Source organism: Vombatus ursinus, unplaced genomic scaffold, assembly GCF_900497805.2.
Source record: "Vombatus ursinus unplaced genomic scaffold, bare-nosed wombat genome assembly UNPS02009835.1, whole genome shotgun sequence".
NCBI classification, from domain to species: domain Eukaryota; kingdom Metazoa; phylum Chordata; class Mammalia; order Diprotodontia; family Vombatidae; genus Vombatus; species Vombatus ursinus.
The window spans coordinates 18,257,107-18,279,081 of record NW_020949613.1 but is presented as its reverse complement, the minus strand read 5'-3'; the positions used below and the strand labels follow the sequence as shown (position 1 = coordinate 18,279,081).

General features: G+C 37.0%; 1 protein-coding gene across 1 annotated transcript in view; it reads right to left on the bottom strand.

Moving 5' to 3' along the window:
- COL19A1 (collagen type XIX alpha 1 chain) overlaps positions 1 to 21,975 on the bottom strand; it is a 394,072-nt gene that overhangs the window by 152,719 nt on the left and 219,378 nt on the right. Inside the window, exon 15 of the mRNA XM_027852948.1 lies at positions 10,794 to 10,847. Within this exon, the coding sequence (XP_027708749.1) occupies positions 10,794 to 10,847 (54 nt within the window). The remainder of the gene's footprint in view (positions 1 to 10,793; positions 10,848 to 21,975) is intronic.

The following is a 21,975-nucleotide window of genomic DNA, read 5'->3' as shown; positions in this document are numbered from 1 at the left end:
AATGGGGAAATAAATCTTAAGTACTGTAATTGAGTAGAATTTGAAGACTGGTTGTGTCCCAGTTTTTATACTTATTAGCTGTGAGACCCTGGTAAGTCATTTAACCTTACTTTCCTCCTCTATAAGGTAGGAATAATATCATTTGCTCTATGCCTCCCAAGGTTGTTTTGCTTGTGTGGCAAGTTTTTTTGTAATAGAATCTCTCTCTCTCTCTCTCTCTCTCTCTCTCTCTCTCTCTCTCTCTCTCTTTCTCTCTCTATCATCTATCTATCCACCTATCATCTATCTATCTATCTACCTATCTATCTACTGTAAAGGAATATATACATACATATATGTCTATATGTATACATATATACAAATACATATATATGAGCTACCTTTACCACTCTCAATTCCACATACAAAGAGCCAACTGCACCAGCTATCTCTGTGTAATGTTATACCTATCAATCATTTCTAGTTACTAGCTAGTCGGGCTGTAAGCACCAGGATTCACATCAGAGGGGAAAAGACAGTCTGTGTTTCATGTGGCTGAATCCTCCATTTAAAATGAAATAGATGTTGACCAGTGGGTTCAATCAAGGCTGAAATTGAATGTGCTTTGAATGTCTTAAGAACTAGAATCTGCTGTTTTCACTTTGGGGACTATTCATAGAACATTAGTGTTGGAAAGGACCTTAGAGATCATCTAGTCAAATGCCTTCATTTCATGGATGTGGAAACTGAGGCCCAGAGGGGTTAAATGACTTGCTCAAAGTCATGTAGTCGCTGAGTGGATAGACACAATCTAATTAAATCTCATGTTCACAGAAATTTAACTACCAATATTTTGAATCTGAAAGAGGTTCTTCTATGTGAAATTTAAAGCCAAAACACGAAAGCTTGATCAAAGAAGGAATATTTGTAATCTCATAAAGAGGGTTTGCTATGTTACATTGTATGTGCTCACTTGCCAATAATTTTTAGAAAAAGACATGCTATTTGTGAGAAAAAGTACCTACTCAATTGACATACACTGATCTTAGAAGGTATTTTTTCAGTAGATAGTTGTTTAATAGTCCCATGAAGTAAGAATTTCATTTCAAGGAAGGATTTTTACCATCTAGTAAGACGGTAAAAATGGTTGAAATATCTCTACTTTATTCACAAATAGAAGTTCACATAGGATATTTGCTAAGTAGAAAACAGCATAAAAGGAAGAAGATAAATTACAAAATATAAGATTTATGTTCAAGGCTCATATATTGAAAACTTTTCACCAATACCAATAACTTCCGTGTAATGAAGGATGGGATAGATTTTGGGTCAATGTAAGGAAAAATTTGCTAATTATTAGAACAGGCCCAAAATGAAAAGAGCAGGTAGTGAATTATCCACCACTAGAGGGTACTGCTGTCTTACATTTCTGATTTTTTTGGCTTCTCGTTTTCCGCATAAATCAACATGCACTAAATTGTGACAAATCTGAGAACACTGCTCGGCTCTCATATTACACTAATTGAACAATGCACAAAAACAATGCCAGGAAGAAAGGGAAGGATATCAAGAGCCCAGTATCAGGAAGAAATAATAACACGTTTTAAAATTAATGTGGCTTTTTAATAAATGCCCTTTTTTAAAAAAAAAAAAACAGTAGTGATGAATGAAAGGCAAAGGAGAATGTCAAATGGGTGAGCTCATATGGATATCTGTAATGGCTCATTAGATGAATTTTCCTGTGTGCCTCCCCCCTCTATATTTCTAGCTATTTTCCTCAGTTTTTATAAAGCAACCGAAAATGAGAATGTTTTGAAATAAACTTAGGCTTTCTAAATTTTAAACAAAGCCTCATTAGTTTAAAAGAAATTCTTTCTTTCTTTCCCCCACACCTTCTCTCTTTCATCCCATCTCACTCCTCTTTCCTCCTATCTCTCCTTTCTGTCTCTGTCTCTCTGTGTCCTTGTGCCTGTCTCTCTCTGTGTCTTTCTTTCTCCATGTCTGTCTCTGTGTCTAGCTGTCTGTCTTTCTGTCCATCTCTTCCTTTTTCCTTCTCCCCAAATCATGTGGCTACTTGGATAATCGAAACACATATTGTAAGACTTTTAAGTAAAATATGGAGAGCAGTGCTCTATTTGGAACATTGAATCAGAGAGCTGAAATAGACTGGAAGTGATAAGTCCAATCTCCCATCCAGTAGAGAAGTCTCCTCTACAGTGTCCCTGATATCTCATCCTTTCCATTCTGTCTTACAACCCATTTCCTGTTGGACAGCTCTGATGGTCAGGAAATTCTCAAAACTACTTCCTTGCAACCACCACCCTTCCAGTCCTAACTTGTTTTCTTCAGCAGCATTTAAAACAAATCCAAATCCCTCCTCCCAATGACAGACTCTCAAATATCTGAAGATAGCTTTTGTATCTCTTGAAGGTTTTCTCTTTTCCAAATTAAACACACCTAATTTCATGAACTGTTTCCAATGATGTGGCCAGGGGGCCGGTAATGTAGTAGTATCTATCTGAGAATGAAAACACCATAAAACTAAAATTAACCAAACCTGGCAGGAAAAAAAATGTTTAGATAAGTAACCAAGCAACATGTGAGTGGGAGTAAGCTATAAACAGGAGGGGAAAAAATTATCACTAAGTAATTGAATCTAAATGTTGTAATCACCTATTTATTGCTCAAGACTTTGCTTATCTCTGTGCATGGGTAGAACAGGCTTCTGTGTTTGTATTATTCTATGAGTGGCTTCCCTGAAAGATATCTGGAGGAAAAAAACCCAAATACTCTCATTAGACACAATTTTTAAACCGCAAATGAGGTTTTGAGGGGGTGGAGGGAAGCAAAGGAGAAGGCAAATCCCAAGAAAATAAGCTAATATCAGGGATTACACTAAAATTAATTTCTAGGAGATCAGGGCTGACTCAGCTCAATCTCTGACAGCTGCAATGCTGCACAATTAGAACTGATGCTCAGAACAATGACCTAGAGGCACCGCAACATCCTGAATCATCAAAGAAAGATTCAATTAAGCTCAGAATTCCACACTTAGAAACAAAAGCTGGTAGAAGGCAAACTGGTGAAGTAGACAAAATTTTTCTTTGGTACTGCCAAGCTCCTTTTTTCTGAACCCTTCCTAGTTCCCATGATGTCCCCTCCCTTCCCTCTCAGTTTTCAGTGCCCTATGTTCACAGTCTATAAACACCACGTCTGAAAGAGGAACCTGGAAATAGTCATTTACACTTTAGTGAAAATTAAACCCAATGTTGCCATTTCTTAGGGAGGGGGAGGGAAGTAGGAACCTCTACTTTTTACAACCTGTGGTTTACTTCAAGATAGCTCAAGTACCACGTTCTATAGAAAGCCGTTCCTTATCTACCCAGTTGCTAGTGCCTTCATCCTTCAAATTAACTTACATTTCTCTTTTTTTTTTCTATACCTAGTAATGCATGTTATCTTTTTCAGTAGAATATAAATTCCTCCAAGACAGGGACTATTTTATTTTTGCCTTTGTATCTTCCTAGCACAGTGCCTAGCATATAGTAGATTCTTACTCAATGCTTTTTGATTGATTTGCATTTCAATACACCTGTCATTATTGGATGAAAAAGCTTTGTTGTCCATTAAAAAAAATTTCAGGTCATATCAATCAGATGAGAGAGATATTTGGGGGGTCAGGCAGGAGGCTCTTTGGTTTCTACATGTATATCTGGCCCTGATTAATAAGACAGAAAAAGATTATTACTACATTTTAGAAATATTTGTGACAAAAACATTTTCCACAAGGTCCTATTCTGATTCATGCCTTAAAGATGACCTTAGGTACCTGTAACATAAGCCAGCAGAGGGCAAACTCTGCTAGATTCTCCCTTCATGGAGAAGCTTCAGATAGTCTCAGCAGCAGACTCTGCCAGCTCTCCAAAGGCCAGCCTAGCTAGCTGTTTTATGGGAGGCAATGGACCAGAGTCTCATGGGATGAGAAAGTTTGGATGGATTACATCCTATACTATCGGGATGAGATCACACACATACTGAATGAAGAAGTATCAGTGTGAAGTCAACCATCAAGATGAAAATAAGACTTTTCTGGTAATTCTTAGCTACATGGAAAGCAAAATACTCTCATTTTATAAGTGTTATTTCTAACTAAGGTTTTATTAACCATAACAGGGGTAGAAATTTCAACTGTTTTTTCTTGGATGAATAGAAAAAATGCTTTTTGAGGTGACAGTCTGTGGAGGAGTGATGAGTAGAATGTCATCTTGGAAAACTGATGTAGGGAACTGAACTTTGACAGCCAATTCTCAGATGTGCAAACTTCCTCTCTCAAATGAAGGTCCATACCTTTTCTGCAAATTGTACTCTTAGGGCAGGGATGCTTAATCTTTTCTGTGTCGCAGACACCTTTAGCAATCTGGTAAAACCTATGAATCTCTTCTCAGACTAATGTTTTTAAATGCATAAGATAAAATGCATAGGATTACAAAAGAAACCAATTATATAAAAACATATACATGTATATACATTTCATCTATCTAGCTATCTACCTATCTATATAAACTTCATGAAACCAAAGTTAAAAACTCCTGTGACTTTAGAGTTGACTAAGGGCTAAGAGTTTAAATGACTTGCCTAGGGTCAGGTCACATAGCCAGTATGTGTCAGAGGTAGGCCCTGAACTCAGATCTTCCTGGCTCCCAAGTCAGAGCTCTATTCATTTTACCATGTTACTAACATAAAGACAATTCAATTAATAAGTCCAGACCAGTCACTATATATCCAATAAGTCTTTTGCTCCAACACAGCAGTTTCTTTATGGAACTTATTTCAGAAGAAATCAAAACCATCTAAAAGAGGATTTGTAGGAAATGACCCTCTGCAAAGTATTCCAACTTGAGAAATATTGTTCTGATACTGGTATTTCTTAAGTATGAAAGGAAACAATGCTGAATTTGATTTGAGTAAAAATAATCACACTTGAAAGGATAGAACTACTTTATTCTCTAGGGCTTTCTATACTATAAAAGGCTTTTCCTTTTAAATTAACTCTTCATCTTTATCTGGCATCCTAAACAAAAACAATGCTTCTCCCAGAGACTACCTGTAATATTTAAAAGGAGACCAGTTTGCTTAAGGTCAGAGAGAGAAAGGATTCATATGCCAGGACTAATTTTCTTTTTGTTATTTCCAGTGCACTAGAATGACCCACAGTGGAAAAAAAGACCCTTTTTCAGAATTTTGTTTCAAAGCTTGGAGGATCAGATACTTTTTAAATATCTCTGTAATATGTTTATATTTCAATTTCTTGATATTTAATCTCCATATATCTTTCCCCCAAGAGGCAGCATAGCATAGAGGATAGAAAACTGTCATTTAATGTCAGCTTAATGCCAAGAAGATGTGTATACAAGTTCTGCCTGTGGTACATGCTGGCTGTGTGACTCTGGGCAGGTTACTTTAATCTTAATCTAAAAAGCTCTCTAACACTATAAGGTCCAGGGAAGATGCAACCTGGAATGGTCTAAGGGAATTTCTTTACATGGATTCCTATATCAATGAAATCATAAATTCTATCCCTATCCCCTTTACCCATGTTCTCAGGGAGGTCCATAATTAAGTATTTGCTTGTTATTTTTCCTTTCCACATGGCACAATATATGTATATATATGTATATATATATATATTTGTATTTGACAAAATAAGCCTTACTCATTCTATATGCCTTATTATTTCTATATTGCAAGCCCACAAAGAGGGATAGCACATATTTTTCTATCATCAGTAGGGGTCTCTCCATTGGGAAATGAGTGCAGAAATTTTGTGATGGAGATTTTTGCTGGTAGCTACCACTTCGTCCCTTTCTCTGTAAACTCCATTGTGCTATAGATTGGGGCTTAGCACAGGTCTATGAAAAGCTACTGAGAAGAAAAAAAATAGATAAAAAATTGAAGGCTAACAACATTTTGAACGAGAGACAAGATAAAGCAGGGGATAGAAAGCTTGGAATCAGAAAGACCTGGTTCAAGTCTTTTGCCGTACAAAGGATTTGACGTATACTGACTTTGTGACCCTGGGCAAGTTACTTAGCCTTTCACGCTGTGAACGACTCTTTGAAACCACAAGCTGCTGAACAATCATTAATCTGCATTGGTAGAGGGGCTTTCCTCATTGGGAGTTTCATACCAATAAATTAACAGTTGGAGGGAGGGAGAGAAGAAGAGAGAAAAAAAAGAAAAAAAACTGATAAAAATAAAGATATAATTGTTAGGTCTTATAGAAATGATATGCAAATATGGTCCCAAGGAAAATCCTATTGATACTCAAATTAATTCAATAATAAAATTAAGAACAACCCTCTGTATCAGGGCCTTCTTGATAGCTAAGGTGTTCACTTCTGGGAACCATAGTTTAAGAGGGATATTGGTAAGCTAGATAGTATACATGTAATAATAGTAATTATTATTAAAGAAGTATAATGTGTAAGTATGTATAATATATAATATAATAATACAGTATAATACATAATAATACATAACATAATAGTATCATATAAAAATTAAAAATAATATTAGCTTGCATTTATATAGGACTTTAAGGTTTGTGATGTACTTTACAAATATGATCTCATTTTCTCCTTACCACGACCTTGAGAGAAAGGTACTATTATTATCCCCCATTTTACAGATGAGGAAACTGAGGCACAGATTAAGTGACTTGCCCAAGATCACTCAGCTAGTAAGTCTCTGAGACTAGATTTGAACTCTCATCTGCCTAACTCAGATTCCAGTGTTCAATCCACTGTGTCACATAGCTGCCAAAAAGAGGGAACACATCAACTCTTTAGACAGGCCATCCTGCTTTTGGATAACTATAATTGTTAGGACATCAATCCAAAATATTTCTCTTTGCAATTGTCTCTCATTGTTCCCAACTCTGTTCTCTGGATACCAAATGAATAATGCCTACTCTATGTGATAGTCCTTCAGATATTTGAGGATTGCTATCATGATTTCTATGAAGCTTCTTTTCTCTGGGCTAAGCATCCCCAATTCCTTTAGACTATCCTCATATTACATAGACTCAAAGGTCTTATGGTGTCCTACTTGCTCTTCCTTGGCATCTAGGTGGTATAGTGAATTGAGCTCTTGACCAGGAGACCTGAATTAAAATAATAGCAAACTAATAGCACCTCCTTCACAGGGTGGCTGTTGAGGATCAGATGAGATATTTGTAAAGCACTTTGCAAACCTTGAAAAAACTACATAAATGCTAACTATCATTATTTTTGGAGGTCTTTAAGCAGAGGGTAGATGACCACTTGTCAAGTATATTCTGAAGGAACATTTTGGGTTTGGGTTGGATTGGATGGCCATGGTTCTCTTCCATCTGTAAATTCTCTGAGTCTGTATTCTGCTATGGTTGTAGAGTACTCAGTCTGACAAGTACTACCAACTTAACAAATATGTACTAGGACTCTGGCATTATGTGCCAGGTCCTGTAGGCATGGGATGTACAAAGGTAAAAATGAAATAGCCCTTGCCTTTAAGGAGTTTACATTCTATTGAGGGCAGGGTGATGGTGGGGATACAAATAAAAAACATCCTAAAAGACTAAGCATATTACAGAATTTGTCTGTCTAAAGTTCCACCAAGGTTAGAAAGGCTCATTACCAGGTAATTGGTCAAAAAGTGAAGAATTATCTTTCAGCCACAGCAGTATTAAAGTATCTACAGTGGAGGCCTTGCAATCTGCTTGGATAGTGAAGGAAATACCCCCACTGATGAAGTCATGGATCTCTGAAGTACTAAAGTAAATGTAATGAAAACAGCAACGAACTTAGGGTTCTGTTTCTGTGCCAAGTTTCTTTAAGTGATTATCCTGAGCAAGACCTTAATATGCATGTAAGTTGAAGAAATTTCTTTTTGTGTAAACCACAGGGAAGGAAACACTATTTCCTTTTGGGCAGAGGTTCTTAACCTGGGATCCATGGACCCCTTCAAAGAGTCTGCTGGTAGATTTTATCGGATCTATAAATGTGGCTAGGTATGCATGTGTGTGTATATATATATACATGCATATATACATACATGGATACATATTTTATTTAATTTTATTCAATGTAGTTGATTTCCTTTGTAATTCTATAAATCAGGTATCCCAAAAAGTCTTAGTACAGTTTTAAGCTATTAAAGTTTCATTTCATTGGGACAATCTGTATTTTGTTGTATGTATTTGAAATCATTTTTCTGAGAAGGGGTTCATAAATTTCAACAGACTGCCAAAGGGGTCTATGACACACAAAAAGGCTAAGTACTCCTACCTTACGGGAGGTCCTATTTGGGACACTAGAAAATAGATCGCTACAACAAATTCTTTTATTTGTTTTCATGATGTTGTATTAGTGAGAGGCAGCACAGTGTGGTGCAAAGACCTAGACCTGGAAGTCTTGAAATTCAAATACCAACTTCACTACTTATCAACCATGTGATCTTGGGCAAATCACTAGGATTCAGAGCCTGATTTTCCTCATCTGTAAAATAGGGATAACGTAGTTATACTACCTACCATACCAGGCTGTTGGTAGGAAAGTCTTTTGTTTACCTTAAAGCACTATGAAAATCTGAGTTATATTAGGGAGCCAATAGCTTCATATTCTTTCTCAAAACCATTCTTGCCCATACTCTCTAAGAATGTAAAGACAAAAGCAATAAAACATGGGTTGATTCCATTTTGCACAGCTCCTTATCCATATTTAATCAATTCAGGCCATAATGGAGACATTCTATTAAAAACAAAAGACATATAAAATGTTAGTTTGTAGAAGTAGTTTAAGCAGACGCATATTTGTCCAAGAGGCAGAAAAAATAAACACTGAACTAGCTGACAGCCAATATAGCCATATTTTTCCTCTAGCTTCTTACCAAAATTTAACCTCTGATTCAAAGAATCTTTTCCTTTTTGTATGGATTTTTCTGTTTACTGTAATCCAGCAAATTGGGTATCATTACATTAAAAAAATTCTATGACAGATAACCAATTTTTCTTCTAAATGGTGTGCATTTCAAGGTTTAATGAACATAGTGCATCAGACCTATGTCTGGGTTTACATTCTGAATCACATACTTTAAGTAAAACAATGCCAATCTTTCATTCTTTGCCCTTTCACTGCCCAATCATACATACACCTTTGCCTTTAAGTTAAAAACCTCTAGCATTCAAAGATGTAAATCCTTTCATATAGTTATGCATTTCTTAATCTTTTTAATTCTTCAGTAAACTTATTTGATCTATAGTCAAGTACTCATTCCAGAATGAGGTTTAATCCTTTACGCTACTCAGACAGTTGGCAAGCTCAATCACAAAGGCCTTCATCATTTGAATTCCTCCTCTGAGATAATCATTATCCTCTCTTAAACACAGCCTCATACATTTGGTAAACTATGTGAAAGTCTAATCTGCCCTGTTAGCACGCACCAGCTTCTCTCCTTTAAACCACAAGACAATAATTGGAAATTCCAATTCATGTTCTTCATCTTGCCAAAAAAATCGCAATAAAAGCCAACAATGCAGTCTCTGAAAGACTGCATCCCAGGATGCTCAATCCATTCTTTTTGGGCTAATTGCCATAGTTAAATCAATAAAGTGGCTATCCGCTTGGATGGCCAGAGTGGCAGAAATAAATGGATCAGCTGTGACTTATCCTACTCAGTGCATTTGCACAAAATCTAAGTGGCCCTTTGGGTAGTAAGCTTAGTGGCCAAATCAGTGTATTAGAAAGAGTGGCTGGGCTGGAAGCCAGACCTGGGCTCCAATCCCATTTCTGTCACTAACTAGCTATGTGTGACAGTGGTCACAACCTCTCTGTGCCTCAGTTTGCTAATCCATAAATGTGCTTCTGTTTCCTAATTCATAAATGTCAAGTGAAAAAACATTTGTAAAGTGCTTAACATAGTACCCAGAGCATAGTAGGTGTTACATAAATGCTCATTCCCTTCTCTTTCTCTTTAGTGACATTTATGCTATCTTTTCCAGATCTGAAGTTCTAGGCACTCAATAGTCTCTCCATGGTCTGTTCAATACAAGTATTTACAAAATGCCTACTAAACACTAGGGATACAAACAAAAAGAGAGATAATGGTCCCTGCTCTCAGGAAGCTTGTATTTTACCAGAATGTCTTAAAGAACCCTGAGGAAAAGATGTCATCCAGGAAATGAATGAGGGGAACAGAGGATAGGCTGGTCATACGGCAAGGACTAGGGATGACAGATAGACAGCTAGAGGGATCCAGTGGTATTCTCTGGATGTCAGGAGAGAGCGAGAAAGGACTCCAGTACAGTGGGTAGACTTCCTATGTCAAATTTATGAGAGAACATAGTCAAGAGTCACACAGAATGGACAGTGTCTTTATTTATCACAGGTGAGTCATTTAGGACAGTGAGAAAATCAGAATCGAACAGGGACAGACCAGGGCCTCTCTCTTTGGAATCCTGAAATAGTCACCTCTGGGGGGCAGCATGCTTTTTGACATCCAGGATGCTTTTGGAGTACAGGAGGTATAGGATCTACCCTCCTCTCTCCCCAAATCACCACTCCCCACAGAGTCTGAGTGGAACAGCTAAGCAGCTGCATTAGGGATGGTACTGAGGGACATTAGCAACTTGGGTCTGAATCCAACACTTCTGAAGAGGAAGGGGTTACTGGGTACATGAGTATGTATCAGGAGTGTTGATGTTAAAAGTAGATAAAAATAATATTAAAACACCATAAACAAACACTTTTTAAAAGCCATAGACACTACTATTTACTTACAGGAGGTCCCGGTGGTCCTGGTTTTCCAGGGGGTCCTGTTTTCCCTCGCCTTCCCTTTAAACAAAAAAGAGAAATGGAAATCACAAATGTTGTGGTTCTGGTTTGTTTAAGATAAGAAAATTTTTCGAACAGGTTTGGTGACAGCATAAGTTAACCAAGATCAAAATCTTTCTGAATTCACACAACTCTGTATCACTGATTACACCATCAATTAGTTCTAAATGCCACAGGCTAGTTCTTCATAATGATGCTAAGCAATATCTTTGCATCATATTAATTTTTATTGGCAACCTCCACCCTCTCTGCTGCTGCTTAAAGGTATCTGTAAGATGACCTAATAATAAATTCCATTGCATCTGATAGTGCTACCATTTGGAACTCAACAGTGACTGTACTGATCATCCTAACCCATTAAATAACGACAGTGGTATATTGCATATTAACCAACTTTTTTTTTAAATCTCAGATTATTTTAACTATTTAATTTGTGAGCTGAAATGTCTACTCTTTTTATGTTGGTCTTTTTATTTTCTTTTTTAAAATTTATTTTATTTTCAATTTATGGAACAAAACAAGCATTCCTGTAACACAGTACAATGAAAAATGATGATTACACATGAAACTGTAAATGTACTATGTACAACTTGCTATTTTGTCCAAATATGCCACAAAGTTATCATGTAATTTTATCATGTAAATTTCTTTTTTCTCCCTTTCTAAGGTTATCTGTTAACTGACTTGGCTCACAGAACCAGGAAGTCATGAAATTTCAAAGTTGAAAGGAACCTTGTGGGCTATGGACCATCCATCCTATGCCTCCCAAAGAAGCTCTACTACAACAGATAAATCACTCCTTCTGGTCTGACAAAAGCAAAGTATTATAGGGCTCAAATCTTGTTCTTATAATTTCTGCTTCTTAATGCAGCCCAAGATCATCTTCTTTTTGGCTGCCCATAAAACATGGTTGACTTGTTTTGATCTTGCAGTCCACTAAAACTACAAGATCTTCTTTAGGCAAAAATGCTGTTAAACCTCTTCCATCTTGCATTGGTGAAGTAGATTTCTGTAACCCAAGTGTAAGACAAAAATGTGAAAATTTTCCTCCATCAAATTTCATCTGTTTAGAGTCAAACCAGAGATAAAGTCTATCTTTTTGGATATTTAATCACAGTGGACAGAGTCCTGGGCCTCATGGTGTCTGACTCACTTTTCTCAACTGTACAGTGAGGATAATGATAGCACCTATATCCCAGGGTCATGAGGATCAAATGTGATGATATTTGCAGAGTGCTTAGAACAGTGCCTGAAAAGTGCTATATAAATGCTTATTCCCCACTAATCAAAACATGAACTGAGTTTGACAGTACATATATCATCTCCTACTTCTCCAAAGAAGGTTGGGAGGTCTTGCTACAGTTTAACAGTCACTACTAAGGAAAGACATCCTATGCTGCTTAGGAAAGTGAAGATATGAGGCTAAGACTTTGATGGGAGATTGGTTTTCTTGTCATCGAGAGGGCTGGACCTCGCAGCAAAAAGACCTGAGTCAACTCTGACCTCAGATACTAATTATGTGTGTGATCTTGAACAAGTCATTTAACCTCTACTCATTTTCCTCTTCTCTAAAATGAAGTTAATAATAGCACCCATATCCCAGGGTTGTTGTGAGGATAAAATGAAATAATAAATGTAAAGTTTTTAGAAACTTTAAAGCACTATAGAAATACTAGCTATTATTATTGTTATTCCTGGCTCATGACTACAGTGATTATTTTATGCTGTTTCAATATGTAGAGGGAGAAGATTAGCTATGGTTTCATGTATTCTTCCTCATATGAATCTAGGCCTAGGAGCCATTCTGGTGGGCAGAAGATGTAAACAAGCATTAGGATGAGTACACATTTCAATATTAGGAATCCTTAAAATTAGACCCACAAATAAAATCCATTATGGCGTCTGAGGTTGCACATTTCCTAAAACTCAATATATTGGTTCTTTTTGTAAACAAAAATCAATTAGTCCCCTGTGGGGTCTAATCAATGTTATTTAGCACAAGAAAATACTATAATTTATTAATTCATAAACACACAAAGAGAGGTGAAATCAATGACAACTGAAGGTGTGATTTACTCGTCCTGCAGGGAGGAAGAATTCTCTGATTTTGTTAAGTTCAAAACAGAGGTTCAACTTCTGTTTCTCTTTTCTCCAAAGCAGGCATCTACACTGATTTGGGAGGAAAGTGGCAAAAATCAGGCAGATTTTGCCACAGTGATAATTTTTAAAATTAATCAAATGTCAGAGTGTCGGTGGTCCATGTTTCACAAGACAGAGAGAAATAAAGCATTCACAAGTCAGCATTTGTACTACCATGCATCTGATTCAAATGATGTGTATCATTGTCCTGAATTTCATAATCATGTAAGTCCCTTTTACGAATAGTGCGTAATGATGTCTGTGTGAGTGTGTTTATGTGTGTTTCTTATTCTCCTACTTGTCCCACTCTCAGTGTTTTCAGTAATTTCCCAAGGCAAGTTTCCTCTTTTCACATTCCCCTTCTGCTCATACCCTCCATCCCCACCCTCCAGAAAGAAGAGCATAGAAACTTCATGGTACTCTGGGGACAACTTCTTCCCCTTTGTCTCCTGGGGTTATACCTCTTCCTCTGAGGGGGGGTGTTCCCCTACTTTCCAACTTAGGTGCAAGGATTTTTAGTTATGACTGCATGTACTTATCTTCAAAAGTAAATTATCATTCCTGGGCATTTAAACATTGCCATCAAAGTGGATTCAAATTATTGAAATAATGTCTATTTTGTAGGACTTTTTGTTTTATTTGATATACTGTATATAATATGAAAATGTTTATTTGATCTTTATGTGTGAAATTAGAGGCAGCCTCTGATTTATGAACAAGCTGTGCTCCCAAAGGTAATTTGTATGTTGGCTGTTTGACACTTGGATGCCTTTTCTCAAAGAAACAATGCTATTAGGAATCCAGGACAGCCTCAAATCCCATTTAATCTGTACTGTCCGAAGTATAGGACTGCATTAACAGTATTCACTGTGAAGCAAACTATCACTTTAAGTAGTGTCCCTATGGGAAAATGTGTTCATATTTCCAGTGCTGGCTGTAATACATCTCCTATTGCAGCTTTCCAGGGGGTTGGAGGATTTCCTGTCATTTTACCCCTAGGCAATGACTGTATGTGACCTTCCCTAGCTTCAAACATCTGGCGATATATCTCATGGCTTTAGGCAGAGGCTCCATTCGTAGGGGGAGAAGAAAGTAGGATGGAGGAAGGTTCTGAGAAGGGACAGGGTGAAAGGAGAGAGAGAAGGATAAACAGGGAAAATAGGATGGAAGGAAATATCTGATAAAGGTCTCATTTCTCAAATATATAAAGGACTGAGTCGAATTTATAAAAATATAAGTCATTCCCCAATTCATAAATGGGCAAAGGATATGAACAGACAGTTTTCAGATAAAGAAATCAAAGCTACCTATAGTCATATAGAAAAAATGCTCAAAATCACTATTGATTAGAGAAAAGCACAATAAAATAAACTTCTGAAGTACCACCTCACACCTGATTGGCTAAAATGACAACAACTAAGGATGAGGATAGGGAAGAACTGTGAAGGGATGGGGCAATATGTTTCTTCATGCGCTTTCTTTTTGTCACATCCTGTCTTTTCTAAAGTCTCTAAAGCTTTGCTACTTTTCTCATAGAATCCCTACTTTCCTTCAAAGCACAGCTCAGGAGCAACTTCCTACATGAGGCTTTTCCTAATCAGCCCAGTCATTAGCCAACTACTACCTATGAATGTTCTCTCTCTCTCTCTCTCTCTCTCTCTCTCTCTCTCTCTCTCTCTCTGTCTGTCTGTCTCTCTCTTTCTCTCTCTCTCTTTGCATTATACTTTGAATTTATTTACTTGTGTACATCTTGTATACCTCCAATAGCATGACCAAGCTCTATAAAACCCACCACCCTCTGGCTTGAGTTGCTGTCCCCTTTACATTCACTCTATGTTCCTGCCAGACTGCACCTGCTGCTCATGCATGACATTCCATTTCCTGTCTCTGTGCATTTGCGCGAGCTGTTTCCCATGCCTGGAATATGGTTCCTCCTCCACCCTGCTTTATAAAAACCCACACTTCTTTTAAATCGAAGCCTAAGTGCCACCTCCTGTTGGAAAACTATTATATCATCCCTGCCTGCCCCCAGCTACTAGTTCCTTCCTCAAACAAACAAAAAAAAGTCTTTGTATCTACTTTGCATATATTTTGTATATCCTAGTATGTTTACCTGTTATATCTCCTAATAGCATGTAAGCACCTTGAGGGCAGGTGCTGTTATTGATTTAGGACAGGTTTCATTTTTGTCCTAGTACTCATGTTGCTTGATATAGTGCCTAGCACTAAACTGAATTGAATTCCCTTTGGAATATCAGCATTGGCTGCTTCTGGCCAGTTTCTTTCCTTCCCTGCCCCATGGTAGAACAGAATGAATCCTCACAGCTACATCCTCCCATCTTTAAAGTAAGAATGCAGACTTTGGGGAATATCCTAAGGTTTTTTGTTTGTTTGTTTGTTTTAGTAAAAATGGGAAGCAGACAGTGGCTAAAAAGGTTGCCTTCTATTCCTGCCTTTCCTCTCTTTAAAAAAATATGTTTTTTCCAATTACATATAAAAACAATTTTAACATGTTTTTAGACTTTCGAGTTCTAAATTCTCTTCCTCCTTCCCTCAGTCTCCTGCCCCTTCATTTAGAAGGCAAGAAATTTGATATAGGTTATACATGTGCAGTAATGTAAAACATATTTCCATATTAGTCATGTTGTGAAATAAAACATAGATGAAAAGAAAACAAGAAAAATAAAGAAAGTAAAAAGTATGCTTGGTCTGCATTTAAATTCCATCATTTCTTTCTTGGAAGAGGGTAGCATTTTTCATCATAAGTTCTTTGAAATTTTCTTATTGTATTGCTGAGAATAGCTAAGTCATTCACAGTTGATGATCATATAATATTGTTGTTAATGTTCTCCTGGTTCGGCTCACTTCACTTTGCATCAGTTCATGTAAGTCTTTCCAGGTTTTTCTGAAATCATCCTGCTCATCATTTCTTATAGCATAATAGTATCCCATCACAAACATATATCACAACTTACTTATTCATTCACCAACTGATGGGCATCCCCTAAATTTCCAATTCTTTGCCACTACAAAAAAGAACTTCTATAAATATTTTTGTATATGTAGATCCTTTTTCTTTTCAATAAATCTCTTTGGGATATAGACCCAGTAGTTATTTTGCTGGGTCAAAGGGCATATTCAGTTTCATAGCCCTTGGGGTGTAGTGCCAGATTGCTCTCCAAAATGGTTGTATGCATTCACAGCTCCATCAACAGGGCTTTAGTGTTCCAATTCTCCCACATCCCCTCCAATGTTTGTCATTTTCCTTTTCTGTCATTTTAGCCAATCAGGTGTGAGGTGGTACTTCAGAGGTTTATTTAATTGTGCTTTTCTCTAATCAATAGTGATTTTGAGCATTTTTTCTATATGACTATAGGTAGCTTTGATTTCTTTATCTGAAAACTGTCTGTTCATATCCTTTGCCCATTTATGAATTGGGGAATGACTTATATTTTTATAAATTCGACTCAGTCCTTTATATATTTGAGAAATGAGACCTTTATCAGATATTTCCTTCCATCCTATTTTCCCTGTTTATCCTTCTCTCTCTCCTTTCACCCTGTCCCTTCTCAAAATTGTTTTGCTTCTGATCACTGCCTCCTCCAATCTGCTTTTCCTTCTATCAGCTCCCCCCTTATCCTCTTCCCCTCCTATTTTCCCATAAGGAAAGACAGAATTCTATACCAACTGAGTGTGTATGTTATTCCCTCTTTGAGCCAATTCTGATGAGAATGAGGTTCAAATGCTCCCACCTATGTCCCCCATCTTCTCATTTACTATAAAAGCTATTTTGTGCCTCTTTTATGTGAGGTAATTATTTACCCTATTCTACCTCTCCCTTTCCTCTTCTTCCAGTGTATCCCTTTTTCTCATCCCTTCATTTCATTTTTCTAGGTAATCATCTTATCATATTTAACTCATACCTCACTGTCTATTTGTACTCCTTCTGACTGCTCAAATAAATAAGAAAGTTCTTATGAGTTACAAGTATCATCTTCCCATGTAGTTTAATCTTATTGAATTCCTTATGATTTCTCTTTCCTGTTTACTTTATTATGCTTCTCTTGAGTCTTATATATGAAAATCAAAATTTCTATTCAGCTCTGGTCTTTCCATCAAGAGTGCTTGAAAGTCCTTTGTGTCATTGAATGTCCTTTCCTCCCACCCCTGAAGGATTATACTCAGTTTTGCTGGGTAGATGATTCTTGGTTGCAAAGCCTAACTCCTTTGCCCTCTGAAATATCATATTCTAAGCTCTCCACTCCTTTGACATAGAAACTGATAAAATCTTGTGTTATCCTGACTGTGGCTCCATGATATTTGAATTGTTTCTTTTTGGTTGCTTACAATATTTTCTCCTTGATCTGAGAGCTCTGGAATTAGTCTATAATATTCCTGAGAGTTTTCATTTTGGGATCTCTTTTAAGAAGTGACTATGGATTTTTTGAATTTCTATTCTACCCTCTGGTTCTGGAATATCAGGGCAGTTTTCCTTGACACTTTCTTGAAAGATGCTGTCTAGACTTTTTTTTTTTATCATGGCTTTCAGATAGTCCAATAAATTTAAATGATATTTCTTTGATCTATTTTCCAAGTCAGTTGTTTTCCCAATGAGATATTCCACATTTTCTTCTATTTTGTCATTCTTTTGATTTTGTTTTATTGCTTCTGATGTCTCATGGAGTCATTATCCTCCACTTACTGAATTCTAATTTTTAAAAATTATTTTCTTCATTGAACTTTTACACTTCCTTTTCCATTTGGCCAATTCTCCTTTTTAAGAAGTTCTTCTCTTCAGTGGATTTTGTGCTTCTTTTACCATTTGCCCTATTTTGTTTTTAAAAGTGTTATTTTCTTCAGTATTTTTTCTGCCTTCTTTACCAAATTCTTGACTCTTTTATCCATTATTTTCTTACATCACTGTAATTTCTTTCCCCAATTTTTCCTCTTTCTCTCTTTATTTGATTTTTAAAAATTCTTTTTGAATGCTTCCAGGAGTTATTTTTGGGCCTGATACCAATTCACATTTTTCTTTGATGCAGATGTAGCAGTTTTCACTTTCTTGTCTTCTTCTGAGTTTATGTTTTGACTTTCCCTGTCACCATGGTGATTTTTTTTTTTTATGGTCAGGTTCTTTTTGTTGTTGTTTGTTCATTTTTTTTCCAGCACATTTCTTGACTTTTAACTTTATGTTAAGGTTCAGCTCTGCTTCTAAGGCAGAGAGGACACTGTTCTAAGCTTCAAACTTTTTGTGCTGCTGTTTTCAAAGCTAATTCTGGAGGTCTGTAAGTTTTCAGGTCTTCCAAAATGATATGATCTAAGGAGACGTATGGATACTGCTCTTTTCTGTGAGTGACCACAAGCATTCTTTTCTTCCCTGGAACTGTGACTATGGTCCTGCTCCCCTGTGGCCTTTGCTAGTGCTCCCCCTTGCCCTGGTATTGTGACCTGGAACCACACACAGGCAATGCAACAGAGTCCTGCACCCAGTACCAACAAAGGTACTACAATCTCCCTCTGACCAGTTGTCTGACCTCCTTACTGTCTGTGAACTGAGAACTCTCAAAGCCACCATTGCTGATTCAGACACCCCTAAGGCGTGATGCTTGCAGAGGCATGGCTTGTGCTAGACTGTGCTCTACTCTCACTCTCAGTGAGACAGATTTTTTTCTCCTTACTTTCTAAGTCATCTTGGGCTGGAAAATTGTTTCACCCCATCCTTTTGTTGGTTCTGCAGCTCCAGAATTTCTTTTGAGGCATTATTTTAAATTGTTTGGAGGGGAATTGGAGAAAGCTCAAGCAAGTCCCTGCCTTCACTCCACCATCTTGGCTCCACCTCCCCCTTTCCCTCTCTTTTTTAAAAAATGATTCTTATAGGCAAAGGAAAGGAAAGGGTATAAACAGGAGGTAAAGGTGGGATATTGGATCTTTGGAACCATAATGGACTCTAGTGAGAGTCACCTATATATAAGAGGATCACACAGACTTATCTCCTGATCATTTCCATATAGGATTTGGAGTGTGGAGGAGAACAACAGCCAATAAAAAAAATGAGATTGGGGCTAGAGCTAAAAATATTACACAGTCTCAGACTTAGAAAGTAAATCTCTAAAGTTACATAGTTCAAACTTTACATAAACAAGCACCTTCCCTACATTACACTTGGCCAGTGATCCTTTAGCTTTGGCTAGATGACCTCGTAAGAGGGAATCCATGGCTTCCTGAGGCAGCCTGTCCTAACCTATTCCTGTTTTATAAGAACATCTGTTTACAAATTACTGGAGCTAGAAAAACCACAATAGCTTTAGGGAAGTGAGGTTTGGTCTCTATAGTTCACTGATCCTGTTTCTGCAATGTCTCTCCTAGTCATCCCCAGGTCTCTATTCTTCCTGTCACTACCCCAGTAGAAGCTCTCATCATCATCCACTTCGACTTCAGTAATAGCCTCTCAACAAGTTTTTCTGCCTCTACTATCTTCTCCCCTCTGATTCATTCTACACACATTCTCATACCTCTAAAGACATTGTTCCTTCAAAACCATCAGTAACTTCCTAATACCTACCGAGTGAAGTTCAAATTCCTTTGCCTGGCAATCATCCCTACCCCCCCCACCTCCGCCGTAATCTACCTTTCTAGCATTCTTTCATACCATTTTCTTTTCTTTTTCTTTCTTTCTTTTTTTTTTCTTTGAGTCAATCTGGGTTAAGTAACTTGCCCAGGGTCACACAGATAGTAAGTGTCTGAGGCCAGATTTGTACCCAGGTCCTCCTGACTCCAGGTTGGTGCTCTGTGCTACCTAGATGCCCCCTTCTGTCATACACTCATACTCAAACTGGGCTACTTTCTGTCACCCAAACATGCCTTGTACTTTCCTCTATCGATGTCCTATATATGTGCTGTTTCATGATCGTGGAGGAAGGTATAGATAGATAAGAGAGATATTGAAGTGATAAAGTTAATCCAGTAGGCATTTATTAAGCATCTACTGAATGTCAGGCACTTTGCTAAGCACTGGGGATACAAGGAAAGGAAAAAAAAACCAAAAAGAAAAAAATTAAAGTCCTAGTTTCTAGGAAGTTCACAGTCTAATGAAGGAGATTACATGCAAACAATTTTGTACAAACAAGAAATACACAGGATAAATTGGAGATAAACTCAGAGAGAAAACACTAAGAATAAGGGGGACTAGGAAAGACTTCTTGCAGAATATAGGACTTTCGCTGCAACTTGAAGGAAGCCAAGATGAAGAGGGAGAGTTCTAGACATGGGGGACAGCCAGGGAATTCGCAAAGTTAGAAGATGGAATATTGTGTTTGAGGTACAGCAAGCAAAAGTCAACAAGCCTCCAAGGTCAAACCTCACTGCCCATCACTACTCCCCACAATTGCTCTTTGGTTTTTCTGTTCATTCTCTAAAGGTTAACTCACATGCCGTCTATGCTTTCATAAAGCCTTACTGGGTTCCCCTGGTTAATTCCCATCTTGGACATTACAGGGAAATTTGATGTTCACCTTAAATGTACTAATCTTCATTTGAGAGAAAAGGTTGGAAAGAATTTTAGAAATTATCTAATCTAACTTTTACAAATAAGAAAGTTGAGGACCAAAGTCAGGGCACTAAGTAGCAGAGATAGAATTCAAACTCAAGTTCTCTCATTCCAAAGCCAATCCTCTTTCTGCCACAACTATAGGGACCTATGTAAGCACAATTTTCTTCTACTAGACTGGCTGATGTATGAGGGTTGGGACTATGTTTATCCAAATTCTCTAATAGACTCAGTATTGAGCATAGTGCTTTACACACAGTAGGTAGCTTAAAATGTTTGATGAATTGAATTGTTGAATCCTTCCCTTATCTCTCTCTTGCTCATTTGCCATTGCTATTTTTTGCCACTGTAAACACCCTTGACTAGCATAAGAATGAGGTGAGAAATGGGGACTAGAGTTGGCAAAGTGGAATAGCTAATGTAGTGGTCTGGTCTGGAGCAGAGATGAAGAAAGGAATTTGAAAAGAGGGAGAGAAATTCCCTTTAAAAAACTGGAAGGAAGGAGAATTTCCTATGCTCAATTTGCTGAAGCAGTCATTCCTGGGTAGCCATTTGTAGTTAAGGGATGCATTGTAAATCAGGTGCTCATAAATTAGGAACTACTTGTATTTTAGAATGGATGAAAGTAAAACATTTGCTGCATATTGTTAAGTATGCTGATCTATAACACTTTCATGGGATTAGAATATTGGCTATATATACATACACATGTATATATATATATGTATATATAAATATATATGTATGTATGTATGTATGTATGTATATATTTACAATCCCAAGTAAGTACTGGGAACCTTAGAAATGTTCCAATACATTAATTATATTCTGCTGGCCTAACTTCGTGTATAGTAGTCATGACAATCTTTATTTTCCCCACAATGGAATTGGAGATTATCAGACTGTAATATAGATATTTGACTATTAAGTTTGACTGAAAGCTTTGATTAAGTATTTAGAAAGGGCTAACTGGACAATTCTAAACAGTACAATCCTTTAGTCTTTCCATATCCTGCCAAGATCACTTTTTACCTACCCCAGAACAACAGGTCTCCCTAAACAAGAAGACTAGTTTTTAACATGATGATGTTTGAACTCAGAGAATAACATTTTTGCTAGCAAATCTTATGGAATATTTTAAAAGTTATATGGTAACTTTTCCTAAAATGGTAATCAATTACCAATTATTGACTTTATGCATGGATGACTGACCGAGTTTTGTTTTTCTTTTTTCTCTTCTAAGTTGAGGGGCAGGGAAAGGTAGTTAGGAGAGAGAAAAATGAATACTTGTTCACTGAAAATAAAAATAAATTTTTAAAAAAGACCTGAGTTCAAATTTTGCCTGAGACATTGCTTGTGTGATTCTGGACAATCATTTAATCTCTTTGAGTCTCAGTTTCTTTATTGTAAAATGAGAATAATAATAACACCTACTTCATATGG